At 46.5% G+C, this 15,737-nt stretch overlaps 1 protein-coding gene across 5 annotated transcripts in view; it reads left to right on the top strand.

Moving 5' to 3' along the window:
- TTBK1 (tau tubulin kinase 1) overlaps window positions 1-14,315 on the top strand; it is a 106,167-nt gene extending 91,852 nt beyond the window's left edge. For all 5 annotated transcript variants that reach the window (XM_032682085.1, XM_032682086.1, XM_032682084.1 and 2 more), the window contains 2 exons: window positions 8,200-9,791; window positions 10,095-14,315. In XM_032682085.1, the coding sequence (XP_032537976.1) occupies window positions 8,200-9,791; window positions 10,095-10,521 (2,019 nt within the window). In that variant the 3' untranslated portion in view covers window positions 10,522-14,315. The remainder of the gene's footprint in view (window positions 1-8,199; window positions 9,792-10,094) is intronic.
- Window positions 14,316-15,737: the final 1,422 nt, after the last annotated feature.

Genomic DNA, 15,737 nt, shown 5'->3' with positions numbered 1-15,737 from the left:
GATATCATAAGTTCATTTAAGTTCATATAATTGACTTTTGGGGTATCTCTCTAGGGTGATTCCTTGTCCTCCTCTTCCACATTTTTCATTTCCATCCACACAAATCTTATGCATACCTGACAGATAACCCGGGTTATCGTTGATCACATATATGATAATAATACACAAAATACAATAAGTGCAACAAATAATGATAACAAAGATTGTGATAAGCTTTGTAGCCAGCCAATAAACAAAAATCCTAACCTACCAAGAAGCTTGTTTAACCATTTGTTTTCCATACTACTTCTAAGATCTCTACTTGCTTTTGCATACTTCATGTGATCTAGTTGGTTATAAAGATCTTTAGTTACATTTGGTATGTGAATGCAGCAGGTGTCATTAGACAGACTCAAATATCCACACACTCCATTTTCAGGAAATAGTAAAAGTTTAACATTAGTCTGTTTTGCACAGCAATTTTGGATGTTGCCTGTAATTGTACCTTTACTTCCTTCAGTCCCACGCGAGTTGCATTAGTCAGTGCTTTGATTTGTCCAGTAAGATTATATAACATCATTCCATCTTGGAATGCCATCAACCGGAGTTCCGACGAATACAACCTAATCTGAGAGCCCAATCTCTGAATTTCAGTTTTGTTGGAGTTTCAGTTATAAACTTTCCAATTATGATATTTCAGGCTGTTCAAGTGAGAAAGATTAAAATTTGTGTACCAATATCAACCTCTATGGGAACATCTGGTAACCCAATTGTTCCTTCCCAATTAATGCACCAGTTGGTAGGTCACGTATAATACCAGACACCACAGTGTGGCACTCCCTATACCCTTGGAATATGCATTCCTCATGGTATAGTAGTACACGTGTCCTGGGAAGGAGGATAAATCACGTAAATTGTTTCACTATTAGTCCCAAATTTTAATGATGGCTTAGTGATGTTGCAATTTCATATAGTTGTATTATTGTTGATCCACTTTAAAATATATTTTCCTTCCTCAGTTCCCCAAGTCAGATTTCTGTGTTTTTTCCACAAGAGCTCCCAAGTTTTGGCCAAATCCATAGTTAATATTTCCCAAGGTACTGGTGAGTTGGCATACTGAGGAAAAGATAAACATGCAGTGATTTGACTAACATTTTATGTTTATCCAAAAGCTTGGATTAACTGCAGCATAAAATTGGAAGCAAGACCTGACCCTCCATCTAGTAAAAATAAGAGTACTTTATCTACATTATAATTGGAATTTCGGTTTCCAAATTTATCATGAAATCAAGAAGTATATGTACTATCACCAAAAACTACCACCTCGTAGGCACTCTGGCTCTGTATATGGCAGTTCTTCACTCTACATGCAGTTCATCCAGATACAATTCTCCTGCTAAGGCAAAAAGTGGACAAATGCTAGCCAGAAAGGTTAGGTTAAATTCAGGGTATAATCCACCCGGTACTGATCCGATATATTTTTTCTGAACTACCTCTTGCTTCCCAGGCATAAGGAGTTTTCAAGGTTGTTGATACCATTGTCACTGTCCCAGCTTGAGGCATTTTAACTGACAGAGGCTGGTCAGCATAGAAGCCATTAGGTTGTTCCCCCAGCTTTCTTTCTGCATCAAAGCAGAGCCATAGAAGGCCTTAATTTTCAGACAACCATTTCCACTCCATCTATTATATAACTGATAGATGGCAGTAGACAGTCACAGATGCCACAGATGCCATCCAGGCTCACGGGTTTTAAAAAATCAGTTAACTAACCCATTGGAGCGTTCAGCAAGACCATTAGCCTGGGGATATTATGGAATGCAAAATACCCATTGGGTTCCATCCTCTTTGGACCAAGCTTGAAATACCATGGCTGTGAAATGTAAGCCTTTGCCACTCTGAATTTCCCCTGGGAGGGGAAATGTGCTGAACCATTCTTTCATAATTCCATTGATACCTCCCAGGTAGATAAACCACTGTAGGTTTATGAGCAGTGCCTGCAGGTGACACTGTACCCTTATGAACTGCATCTAGGAGGTGGGAAGGTCCCCTCATAATCAATCGCACTCTTTTTATCTGTTCCACCTTTTTCACGACCTGCACCAGGGACAGCAAACCCTTTTCAAAATCAGAGTGTTTCATTTTGGTGTTACTGAAAGAGTGGGAGCTTAACTCCGGTGGTATGTCCAGCTCTTCTGGCCCTTTTGCCATAGATTTCCTGGAGAGCCATGCTCACTGAATCCCCATTCTCTGTGAATAAGGTTGGTTGGATGTAGGGAACCAAGCTGCTGGCACAACCTCAGTTCTTTTATTAACAATTCTAATGCATTCACGTGCTGTTCACAGAATCACAGAATATGCCAAGTTGGAAGGGACCCACAAGGATCATTAAGTCCAATCCTTAGCCCTGCACAGGACCCTCCCAAAGAGCCACACCTTGTGCCTGAGAGTATCATCCAAATGCTTCTTGAACTCTGTCAGGCTTGGTGCTGTGACCACTTCCCTGGGGAGCCTGTTCCAGCACCCAACCACCCTCTGGGTGAAGACCCTTTTTCTAATATCCAACCTAAACCTCTCCTGACACAGCTTCAGGCCATTCCCTCAGGTCCTGTCACTGGTCACCACAGAGAAGAGATCAGTGTCTACCCCTCCTCTTCCCCTCATGAGGAAGTTGTAACTGCAATGAGGTCTCCCCTCAGTCCCCTCTTCTCCAGGCTGAACAGACCAAGTGACCTCAGCTGCTCCTCATACAGCTTCCACTCAAGGCCCCTCACCATCTTCATTGCCCTCCTTCAGACACTCTAATAGCTTAATATCTTTCTTATATTGCAGTGACCAAAACTGCACACAATATGCAAGGTGAGGCCGCCCCAGTGCAGAGCAGAGCAGGATAATCACCTCATTCGACCGGCTGGCAATGCTTTGCCTGATGGTTGGCCCTGGTTGGCCCTCTTGGCTGCCAGGGCACCGCTAACTCGTGTTCAACTTGCTGTCAACCAGGACCCCCAGGTCCCTTTCTACAGCACTGCTTTCCAGCAACTCATTCCCCAGTCTGTATGTGCATCTGGGGTTGCCCCATCCCACATGAAGAATCTGGCACTTCCCGTTGTTGAACTTCATGTGGTTGGTGATTACCCATTTATCAAGGTCTCTCTGCAGGGCCTCCCTGCCTTCAAGGGAGTCAACAGCTCCTCCCAGTTTTGTGTCACCTGCAGACTTGCACAGGATTCCTTCCAGTCCTGCGTCCAAGTACTTTATGAAGATGTTGAAGAGCACAGGGCTCGACATGAATCCCTGTGGAACCCCACTAGTGACAGGTCTCCAGTCTGATGTTACCCCATTCACTATTACCCTCTGTGCTTGACCCATCAGCCAATTGCTCACCCACCACATGATGTGTTTATCCACCTGTGGGCTGGACATTTTGTCCAGAAGGATCCTGTGAGAGACAGTATCAAAAGCTTTACTGAAATCCAAAAAGATGGTGTCCACTGGATCAACTAGGTGGGTTACCTTGTCATAAAAGGAAATCAGGTTTGATAAGCAGGACTTTCCTCTCACAAAGCCATGCTGGCTGTGACTAATGACTGCATTGTCCTTCAGGTGTTTTTAAATACCTCCCAGAATAATTTTCTCCATAACTTTACCAGGCACTGAAGTGAGACTGACAGGCCTGTAGTTTCCAGGGTCTTCCTTCTCGCCCTTCTTGAAAATCAGGACATCCTTTGCCAGCTTCCAGTCAGCTGGGACCTCTCTGGATTTGCAAGGCCACTCAAAAATCATCAAGAGCTTTTGGAATGATATCAGACAGCTCTTTGAGTATTCTTGGATGAATCCCATCAGGCCCCATAGTTTTGTAGGGATCCAGCTGGAACAGCAGATCCCACACAATTTCATGGTTGACTGGGAGTTGATCGTTATTGCAGTCATGGTCCTCCAGCTCAGAGCACTGAGACCCCCTCGTTCCGTCATCTGTATTGAAGACAGAGGTAAAGAAAGTGTTAAACACCTCTGCCTTGTCTCTGTCCCTGTTTGTGAGGTGACCATCCCCGTCCTGTAACAGGCCGATGATATTTCTATACTGCCTCTTGCCCTTAATATATTTGAAAAAACTCCTTTGTTGTTCCCTACATTTTTCTAGCCAGCTTCAACTCCAGTTGAGCTTTGGCTGCACAATCTTTCTCCCTGCAGTGACAAGCAGCATCTCCATATTCCTCTCATGTCACTTGACCTTGCTTCCACTGGGGATACACCTTCCTTTTTGCCTTATTTCCCAGAGAAGATGCCTGCTCAAGCCAAAGCCAAATTGACCTTCTGCCTCGCCTGCTTGACTTCTGCCATTTGGGAATTGCCTGTTCCTGTGCCCTAAGGAGGTGATGTTTAAAAAGTGACCAGCACTGAGGGACCATAGCATCTACAGAAACATTTTTCCAGGGGACCTTACTTACTAATTCCCCGAGCAGCCTAAATTCTATTCTCCTCATGTCTGGAGTTGAGGTTTTGCTGGCACTCTCCCTCCTGTTGGCAGAGATTTTAAACTTGATCACTTTGTGGTCACTGTGACCGAGGCAGCCACCAATTTCCACTGTGCTCAAGAAATACCCTCTGTTGACAAGCAGCAGATCAAGGAGGGCATTTTTCTGAATCAGCTCCCTTAGGATCTGTTCCATGAAGTTGTCATCCAGGTATTTTAGGAATCTTCTGTACCAGTTGTGTGGTGCTCCCAGTTAATTCTGGTAAATTGAAGTCCCTCTTAAGGACAAGGGCAGTTGACTAAGTGTCCCTTAGTTCCTCAAAGAATAATTTGTCAGTGTCATCGTCCTTGCTGGGAGGTCTATAGCAGACTCCCATGATGACATTGGCCTTATTTGTTTGCCCCTTGATTCTTACCCAGTCTCTCAACTGTGCCATCGCCAGCTGTGAGCTCCACACCCTTGAACTGCCTGATGAAGGGAGATGCCAGACTCTTCTCAGGGGTGCACAGTGAAAGGTTGAGATGCAACAATGAGCTGCATTAAAGAAAAGTTAGATATAGGAATTAATATATTAAAACCCCCACCCCTTTAACCATGAAGAGCCTCAAATGCTAGGAGGGAGTCCCAGAGAGGTTGTGGTATCTACATCCTTGGAGATACTCAAAACTCTGCCGGACATGGCCCATCGCGGCCAGGTCTAAGTTGGTCCTGCTTTGAGGGGTGATTGGAGCAGAGACCTCCAGAGATTCCTTATACCTTTTTTATTCTACAAGTTTAAGATCCAGGCTAAGCCTCTCCACTCCCAATCTTCTGACATCTTCCCTCAGTTCTCCCCATCAGAACAGCATAGCAGAAAAGTTTTTCTCTGGCCTTTAGGGAATAGTCCTAGGGCAGTTGAGTGTGCTTTAGTACAAAAGACACATAATAACTGTCAAGACAGGACCCAAGTTTCTCTAGTGAGGTGTTCAAACTGGGAACACCTTGTTCAGCAGAGTGACCACTTGCAGCAGGCTGCTGATCACATTAACTCAACAGTGAAGACAGTGTCAGACTCTGATGCCTTAGGACAGTCTCCCTTCTTAACAGCTTCAGGTGATGATAGTAGTGAAGAAAATATGTGTTACAATAATACTTGGCCCAAGAGAAACAAAGTTTCTTTTAGTTGGATATTTATGCTCTTTGGACTTTCTCTATGGTGCATTTAGAGTGGCAAAGCAGCCACTGTCTCAAGCTCCTTTAAGGAATGCATTCTGGCAATTTTGGGGTTCTGCATGCAACAGTTAAGCAGTCCAAGTCTCCCAAAGGTAGGTAGAAGCCAAGCAATCACTGTTGTGTTTAGGGTGCAGTGTCCATGCAGGGAAAATAGAAAATACATGGAGAAATTTAAATGACAGATAGAAGGGCAGTCCATTTGCTTAATACTGCAAGGAATTTGTAGAAGTGGTAGTACATGGAGGTTAGAAAAGTATCTACAACATGACTCAACAACAGCAAAGGGGCACTAGAGCACAAGAAATAAAAAGCCATTATTTTTTCTTACAGCAACATCCTGCTGTCCAACTTCATGTCATATCTTATTGCTTAGTGCAATCTCATCTCAGAAAAGCTTCTGATGTCTTGCAAGGGAAAGAGCTATTGAGGAAAGAGGGGCTGCTGGAGACAGAGCTGGTGGTGGGACAAGACTGCGGGGCACAGAAACCGAATCTCTGGCCTATATAGGATGTGCATTGTAGGAGTGGATTCAGTTCACCTTGACCACAAAGCAGATGAGATGACACAAGCTAAGGGCTGGGAGGAGATTTGAAGATCTAGGTATTTCAATATGCAAAGAGAAAGCAGCAATCATCTGTCTGCATCATCAACCACAGCATCTAGAAAATGGGATGCCATAGAGCAGCAGAGGAACTGTTGTTGGGGTTGTGAAACTCATTCCAATGGGAAGCTCAGCACAAGGCAAGGTCAGGTCCCAGTCCCACTGTGGGAGTTTGTTTGTTCAGGATCTATTTCTTGGGAAAACCAAACCCAGCCAATAGGCAGAATCCAATCTTAGGCTATTTAATGGACTAATTTCCAAGAAATGGCTGAGGGAAGAAGCCAAGTGGGTAACTTCCTTTGCAAGGGGTGGTAAGTGCCTCAAAGTTCCACATGTGTCATCCTGATACAGAAGGTAGAGTAGTCAGTGAAAACCCAAATTAGGCTAATACAGGGCCATCTTCAGGGCCAGGCTTCAGCTTTAATGAAAGAAGAGAAGCAGCTTTGGACTCCATAGGTATTGCCAAAACCAGCCTGTGTTTTAATTTATAAGATATAAAAAGAAATATTAACTGGATAACAACACCATGCAGAACATCTCAGTGCTGCCCACTAGTCTATTTGAAATGTTCCTGTTGTACATGAGCATAAAAATCTCACATTTTTGAGGTATAATAGTAGGGCAGTTGCTCATGCAGATTTTCAGCACAATTTGAAATTGTGCCATTGGACTGAAAAGCCACTGAGGGCTTTTTCTTCTCCCTGGAGACAAAAAGATCTGTTCCCATAGCCAGGTGAAAGTGGGAGGTGTTGGCAGCTCTGGAGTTCTCATAGTTAAGTGGGTGCTTGTTTGGTTGTTAGGCTTGTGTATCCTAAATATCCTCTGACGCTGTCAAATGCCACTTGAAAACGCAGATGTTTAGAGTCCTTCTGTTCATGATTAAATCTTTTCAAGGGTAACATGTAATGCATTATTGACCAGTTGAGTTAATGGAGAGGTTACAGTTTTCCAGCCCTAACAGAAGCATAATCTAAATTATTTGTTTTTAAATCCATTCTGCAGAGTAGTGCTGATGTGATTTTCATTTACAATCAATTGTTAATTAGGCCAAGCTTCAGTGGGCATTCCCTATTTATTTTGTCCTTTGGTCTTGTTTGGTCAGGTGTGTGCATGTGTGTGTGAACTGCTGTTTTTCTGCAGTATCATTTGCAGTCATTTCACAGCCTGTTCCTGGAACCTTACAGGCAGTCTCTCTGCCACAGACTGGAAAAAGACTGCCGCCACCACCTATCCTGTCCACCCTTTGCTTCTCATGGTTGGACACGCTAGAGTGTCTGATAATGACACTTTATGTGCCAGCTTTCATGACTTGCTGATGATTTTAGTGAACACAGAAGCCTGTAGAAGACAGAAGGAGGAGTTGCTGGAGGGATGTAGGAGCAGAAGAGGAGATGGATAGTGCAGCAGCAGAATGCAGTAACACTACAAGGGTTACTGCCCCAGGGACAATGGTGGATGGCAATGGGAAGTGATAAGGAAGTTAGTGGTGCCTCTAGCCCAGAGGTGCCTCTTGAGTTCACTATGGTCTTGGGCATAAAAGAGAGTTGCTGAGTGGTTCCAGTAAAGGAGTGAATATGTAGATATATAAATACTGAAATAAATGTAGAAATACTGAAGAAGATTGGGAAATGTAAAAAAATCCTAAAGAATTGCTTGAAAACAGTTCTATTTGGTCCAGGTTCAAGACCGCTAACAAATGAACTTCTCTGGCACATTTTTTTGCCTTCACTGGTAAGTAACTGTGAATCTCTGCTTTTTAAGGTTTGTATGAATCAAATGATGGAGTGACCACTGCTCAGGCATGTATTTTGGAAGAGTGGTGGACTAGATACTTTCCACAGATTCTTCCCACTGCTGTTTATCCTGATGCCTTCTGTGTCAACGTTGTGTCTGAATACTAACTAACCCTCTTTTGTCACATCTGTCTTCTTGCAGGCATATATGCTGAAGTCATTTGAAATGAATGGCCTGCCCAAGGTAGTCCCTTTAAGTTTGCCTTATCAAGACTTCAGAAAAGACATGTCAGACTACTGGGAAAAGCCTAAGGTATCCCAGCGGATAAAAAAAGTTGATTTTTCAAATATTGTCTTGACTGCTCCTTGCAAACCTCTGGAACCTTATCTGGAAATGAATGGAAAAGAGGAGGAGGAAGAAGATGAGGAAGACTACGAGGAAGAGGAAGATGAGGAGGATGAAGGGGAGGAGGGAAGCAATGAGATTGACATGCACAGTGGTTCCAGCAGCGACCTGAGTCAAAAAAGCACAGAGCGTAGCCAGGAGTGTGCACCATCCACACTCCTGGCTGATGACCAGAAGGGATCGAAGGGTCGAGCATCCACTGCTGATGGGGACGTGGAGCTGGAGGAAGGCTCAAAAACACTAGTGCTGTTTTCACCAGGTGATCTGAAAAAGTCTCCTGTGGCCACAGACTTAGCTCCAGAAGTTGATCTGGGCACTCTTGCTGCACTGACACCTCAGAGCGAGCGGCCTCAGCCTATGGGTAGCCAACTGGATGTATCTGAGCCAGGGACCCTGTCCTCAGTCCTTAAATCTGAACCAAAGCCTCCCGTGGCAGTGGCTACAGCTTCCTCCCCCTTTACCAAAGTTGAGCGCACATTTGTTCATATTGCTGAAAAGACCCACTTAAATGTCATGTCTTCCAGCAGCCAGCTGATGCGGCATGAGGAGTACTGCCCTCCAGGACAGTTTGAGGAAGTAATTATTGAAGAAGAGCTGGAGGACAACCTGGTGCTGGTAGAGAATGGAAGCATACATTCGGGGCTAGAAGGGGCAGAGACTGAGAGCTGCGCACTTTCAGCTAATCACATTGAAACCACCTCAGAGACAGTGGGGGAGCAGCTGGCCCTTCCCAACGGCATAGCAAAGCCTCCTGAGGACAAGCAGAAGCTCTCCAGCAAAGTGGTGCTCTCACTGGATTTGGAAGAGCCTGGCAAGGTGGTTACAAGGGAGACTGGCCTTGAGAAGCCAGCATCAGTAGCAGGACACCTTAAGCGAGAAGAGACCCTCCTTGACACACCACAGCAGGGCCCCAGGAGGCTGCTGGGCTCCAGGTATAGAAGTCGGATACCCATTTTGTTCTCTGAGGAGGACACCGGCTCAGATCTTTCAACTTCACTCTCAGCCAAAGAAAGGCTTTATAAGAGGGCAAAGCAACCTGACTTGGCTCGCCTGGTGATGGAGAAGAGACAGAACCGCCTCATCCGGCTGGCCTCTGGGGCCTCCTCCTCAGCCTCCTCCAGCGACGAGAGACGGCGAGCCTCAGAAACCCTGTCAGCCACTGGTTCTGAGGAGGACACCCATGACTCTGATGATTCCATCCCAAGGAAGGGAGGGAAGAAGGCTGCGCTCCTGGGGAAAGAAGAGAGACCCATAAGCACAAAGAGCAGAATTCCTCGTCCCGTCACACCAGTGAAAACACCACTGGAGGCAGCAAGGTCAGAGATCTCCGTGGCTGTCGCAATTGCAGGGCTGTGCAACTCCCCGCAGGATGCAGCTGCTGTCTGCAGGTAAGATCAAAACGGTGAGAAATGCAAAGTGTTGGGCTTTTTGAGGAGACAGAGCCATGGCTCTGCTCTTCTCCCATGACTTCACCCTTCACTCAGCTTGAATGCATGGTCCATCCTTGTTTCCTACTGTCATTTCAGCTCAGCGGTGTGTGTAATTTTCACCTCTCTGTCTTCTTTTTTGAAGCCTCTCTTCACTTGCCCTGGCTTTCCTTCCACAAACTCTTTCACTTGGTCTGATCCTGCTAATAGCAGATGCCCCTTGCAGAAACTCCCCTTCATCCTCCCTCTTTTCTTCCCGTGCAGGCTTCAGACACAGAGACCAGCTGGAGGTGTCCCAAATGAATGCCGAATAACGCAGGTACAAAGCCGGCTTCCTTCTTCACCAAGCTCTACTTCTCTTCCTCCACGGAGCAGCTCACGGAGGTCCAGCGGTGCATCCCCTCGGAGCCCTGTCCTTCCTTCAAGGAACCCCAGTACGTCCCCCAGAAGCCAGCTGCCCCCTCGGAGGGAAAGTCCTTCTCCCTGCCGACAGCATAAGCCAGGGACTGCTCCTCAGCGAGTTCCTCCTTCCCCCCGACCTCAGCCCTCAGCTCAGGCTCAGGGGCCAACAGGAGATTCCCTGCCATCTCCTAGCATGGCCAAAAAACGACAAAGAGGAAAAACCCAGACTCAGAGTCCAGCAACCAAAGGAAAGCAGATGTCCCTGGAAAGTAAGGCAGCTGCCAGATAATGATCTTCTTCTGCAAGCCCAACACACTGGGTAACTTCTGAATATAGTATACACTTGAGATGCTGCAGCACAGCCTTCCATGCTGGACCCACGAGTGTATAGCGGTAGCTGTACTTCAATGCTTCACTCACACTCTCACCCCACACTGCAATCAGCTCCCACGGGCCTGACAGCCTCTGAGCCACGGAGCCTTCTTCAAGGGAGACATCCAGCCCGCAGCTCACGCTTGCTAGCACACAGCACCAAACAGTGACCCCAGGCAGCCTGCCCAGTGCCTGGCCCTCCTCCCTCCCCAGGGATTCCCCTCTCTCTGTTAGCAATACCAGTCTCCAACACCGCCCCCAGCTGTGGAAAGAGGAGCAGCGGAGAAGAGAGCAAGGCCTGCTAAAGAGGAAGGCTCCTGTCCTTCAGGCAGCTCCCTCCTTTCTCCTTGCTGGGAAAACACCAGCCTTGAGCGCTGCCATCTACCTGAATGTTGGCTCACCTCCTGCCATCTCTGTTAGCAGGGGATTGCCTCCAGTTTAGCCAAGAGGGAGGGATGTGTCCTTGTGTGCTGAGAGAAGAGAAGCAGCAAAGTGGAGGGGGCTCTTCTTTCCAGAGATCTCTCTACAGGTGGGCATTGGGAGACAGGCAGTTCTTGCTGGATGCTCCTACCTGCTCCAATATGTCCCACAGAGGATGCCATCTGGCATTGCTGCTCAGTTGACACTGCTGCTGTTTCAGCAGACACCTGTGTGGTGGGTACTCAGGTGGAAGTAGGGATGTATTGGCAGCTTGCTGGGAAATCAAGAGGTCTTGCTAATTAATGTAGAAGGGAGCACACTGCAGCCACTTCTGTCTCAAACACCAGACTGTGATCTGTGGACACCACATCTCCCAACAAGGGTGGTCCCTCTGGCCCTGAGTGTGGTTGGTGCCGCAAACCTGTAGTTCACCAAACACAGCTCCATCATGAAGATGTGAATGGTCACTGGATGCCTTTAGCTTTGGTGCCCCTTGCACCTAAATTTCTTGTGTTTTATTGTCACGCTCTTGGTGTTTGTGAATTTTGGCACTGTGGTTAAAAGTTCCCCTACATGGCAGGGCGGGAAATTATTATCCTGTAGTATACCCAAAAGATGCTGCTTTGCAAGGAGAGGTTTGCTGGCACGCTGTGGATACCCTGTGCATTTCTATCCAAGAGTATAGTGGGTTGAGTGGCAGAGGTCAGGTTTCTGTCTTTTTCTTGGTGCTCAACTCTGCCACATGTTGCGTCAGCACTAACAGTGTGAACATAAAAGCAAGGACTGTGCTCTTCAAGTAGTATTATCAGAGCAGAAGCTTAGCACTCAGCTAGAACTAAATCATTCAACTTTTTAGCCCCCAGACTAATTAGGAAGGCTTGAAAACAAAAGTGAGGAGGACCTGGCCGCATTTGAAGAGATCTTGAAGTAGACAAAATTTTTCCTGCACCTCACAGGAGAAAATAGTCCAGATCCAAATAGTTTGGGCTTCACACCATTGTCATGCCTAAAAGAGGCTCTGCATGAGGCAGAACAAAAACACAGCTGCTCTGTACACCTATTCTTGCAGCTGCAACTACCTGCAAATATTTTCTATTTGCAGACAACAAAGCCTGATGAAAGGAGTCTGGACAGTAATAACCTTGACTCATTTGGACATGAATGCAGTCACACTGATGGCTGTTGAGTCCAAGAAATCCTGAAGTTGTTCATATCTACAGGATATTCCAGGAACTGTCCTGGAAAGGAGCATGAGAGCTGTGACAGGGTGGCTGGGAGAAAAGGGTGCTCCTTGGACACCCGAACAGGGAAATGTCTAGAAACAGGACACAGGAGTTACCTCTTTATATGGCAGTTGCCAATGCTAAGAATTTATTTCACCTAGTTCAAAATGTTTTCCAGTGACATGGTTCATCCTGGTTGGGTAAACAGCAGAGCTTCCACTCTAAAACCACATGCCCTCATCTTTGCAGAGCAGCATTGGCAACCCAGAGGGAACTCAGGCTGTGGTTTGATGGACTGTGCAGATGTTGCCACCAAAAGCAACATCCCTCCAAATTCCAGCTGCCTCATTGCACTTCTACCACCTCACAGTGGAGCAGTTATTTGTTAAAGTGGCTGGAAATGCTTATCCAGCATGAAAACAACAGCTCTGGTTTTCTGGTTTGGTTTTCATCTGGTTCAGTTCATCAGTCAGGTTCACCATTTGGTCACACAACAGAAGAAGGAGAGGACAGAGTGACCACTTCTAGTGGCACTATAATGTCATATGAGTTTGAAGTGTGGGTCAGAATAGAACCTAAATATGTCCTGCAGGTTTAGAAACTAGAAAACAGAATAAACACAAACACAGATTCTTCCAAGAAACATAAATCATAATGGGACTCCTATTAATTTATCAGAGGGCTATTAATTTTAGTGTGTTCAGATGGTAAGACTTTGTCGTGAAGCCTTTACCAGGTCTCCATCCAGGTCTTAGATGCACCTGCCAAAAATGACACCGAAAGAGCTTGGAAAGAGGACTACAGGACTATTAACAGGGTTAGCAAACCTGCCTCATCATGGGAAGCCAATAAAGCACAATCAAAGTATTTGTTCAAGAGAAAGTTTAAAGGAGAGTTTTTGGCGGCACACCTATACCCATGTCAGGGAGGAAGCTCCAGGGCAGAGACAAGGTCAGGTTGGACAGGGACCTGAGTAGCCTGCTCTTGTGGAAGGTGTCCCTGCCCATGGGAGTGGGGTTGGAACCAGATGATTTTACAGTCTTTTCCAACCCAAACCATTCTAGGGTTCTATGATCTTCCATCTGGCACATGAAGGAGGGAGTAGCTGAGAACAGCAGAGGAAGAAATTGGGCAAGCTTTTAGTTGTGAAGCAATCCTCTAGTGAAACTTCTACAGAAATGTGGGGACTTTTTCTTACTAAAAGGTTTCTAAGAAACCGAGCTTTATTCTAAGGGGTCTTTCTACCATGACCCAGCCACAAGTAGCAGGCAAGATGCTGATGACACCAAGGTATCATCTCCTTGTGGTGCACTAGATTCCTGGTCCCACCAGGATTCGTGCCAAAGCTGTCATAGGCTGGAGAGGCATGAGACAAGTCCCACAGTTTTCAAAAAGCCAGAGAAAGATCAGCAGCACAAAATATAACAGCCATTCCCAGCACTGTTTGACAGGGCTGGGCTGAGGGTGCAGCCGAACCCACAGAGATCTGGGACTAGCATTAGTCATCTCTCCTTGTGGTCATGCTACCAGATTCCCTGCCCCACCACCTTCCTGCTTCCCAGCTGTCTCTGACATGGAGCAGAACAGGAGAGTGCATCAAAAGCATGGTGTCTCCGGGTCATGTCTTCTGGGGTGGTACCCCAGGGTACTCCCATCACTGGGGAGCAGCACACCCTGTTTACAGGAGTTCACAGTCCTCTTGTTTGTCTCTCAAGAGGCATTTTCCGGCAGGTGGATCAGCAGGGATACTCTCTGCTAGTACTACGGGGAAACAGTCCTCTAAAAGGGTTAACAACTCCTCTGGCTTCTCTCTTCTTCCACTTCCCTGCAGGGAAGTTGGAAGGGCACCTGCCATAGTTGGAGCAAACACAGGAGATCATGTCTGGGGACAAGAGGGAATGAAGCTGTGATGTTAGGGAGAAGTTAAGTGGTGGAGGAATGCCAGATGATTTAGTCTGGTCTCACAGAACAGGATGGGCTATCATATCCCAGAAAGGTGAGGAGGCAAGACCCTGCTGTTCTCTGCAATGAGTCCTGTGCAAACTCTGTCAAGCCTCGAGGACACATGGGACTGTCCTGTGCAAACTCTGTCAAGCCTCGAGGACACATGGGACTGCTCAAATACTGCTGTTGGCGTGTAGCTGTGTCCTTGCTGCACTGCAGAGGAGAGAAGATTGAAGAGAAGACAGAGCTGACCAGAGCATAGGAAATGTCTAGGAAGAATAAAAAAACACGTGTGGGGTCAGGGAAAGAGAAGCAGGTTTCCCAGAACTTTCCCATGTTTTTGAGAATTTCTAGAAACAGCCTCAAGCTACATGGTTCCCATCAGTGTCTTTGCTTCAGGATCTGTCCTGGCCAGCTGCAGGTAATTGTGCCCATGTGTGTTTTGAGGGAACTCCTGGGACAAGCTACCACTGTGCCTCCATCTGTGTGTGCATTGGCATGGGCAGTGGGAACAGACAGGTCTAGTTCAGGGGAGCTTTATGGGGTCCCATATGTGTTGGGACTATAAGTGTCTTTGGGACTGCCTGGTGTCATGCTGAGTCTTCACATTGCAGGGGTTTTATCTGCCAGCCGAGAGAAGGTGGCACACTGGCTGGTAAAAAGAGTCAGTGGCTGTTGCCTGGTCAGGAGTTGATTGCAAAGAAACAGGGATACAGGGGGGATGTGCCAAGTGGCAAACTGAGTTGTCAGCGCTGAGCCAGTGTGACAACAGATTGTATGAGCAGCAGAAGAAAAAGGACCAATGCCACCACTCAGACTAATACCATGGAGAGGCTCAAATACACGGATGGATGGAGCTGCTTAACTGATTTGTCTGGTTGGCAGCATAAAAACACTTCTGCTTACCTTCGTGCAAAAGGTGTTTTGGTAACAGATGTCTCTGAGTCAGTTGTGCTTGGAATCTGCGAGGGGCAGGAGACTTTCTAAATAAAGAATATTATAATATATATGCTATTATAACAATATAATATAACTAGTGACCATTATATATAGTGGCTAAAGGTTAAAAAGGATCCTGCTATTTTCAAGGAAGTCTTCTGATACTGTGACTTCTAATGCGTGCAGGACTGACTGCTGTGTGCAGTGAATGTGGGTGGAGGAACAGGCTACCACCCTACCAAAGTGCATGTGAGCTGTGAGGCTCCACTTGCCTGAGCACGAACTAGGGCCAAAGCACCCCAGCTTGGGGGGTTGGCAGCTGTCATACTTGCCATGTGACCTGTGATAGCTCCCGGAATGACATACATCTCTGTGGGGCATGGATCAGGATCTGAAGTGTCACTGCTGCCCTTGACTAACACAAGCATTGAGAGTTTGGTGGTGAAACATTTCAATTGAATGCAAGTTGTATCAGGGCAAGAGAATCTTTCACGTTTCTCCTTTCCAACACAGAGGTGTTTTCTCAGTGTAGATCCTGCTCCAGTAGCAGCTCAGTGGTCCCTTAGTGCACTTCTTTCTTCTCTGTATAGTTTACTGACCCATGGCA

This window comes from Chiroxiphia lanceolata, chromosome 3, assembly GCF_009829145.1.
Source record: "Chiroxiphia lanceolata isolate bChiLan1 chromosome 3, bChiLan1.pri, whole genome shotgun sequence".
In the NCBI taxonomy this organism is placed as follows: Eukaryota; Metazoa; Chordata; class Aves; order Passeriformes; family Pipridae; genus Chiroxiphia; species Chiroxiphia lanceolata.
Note: the sequence above shows the minus strand (reverse complement) of the source record. Positions and strands in the feature narration are given on the sequence as shown.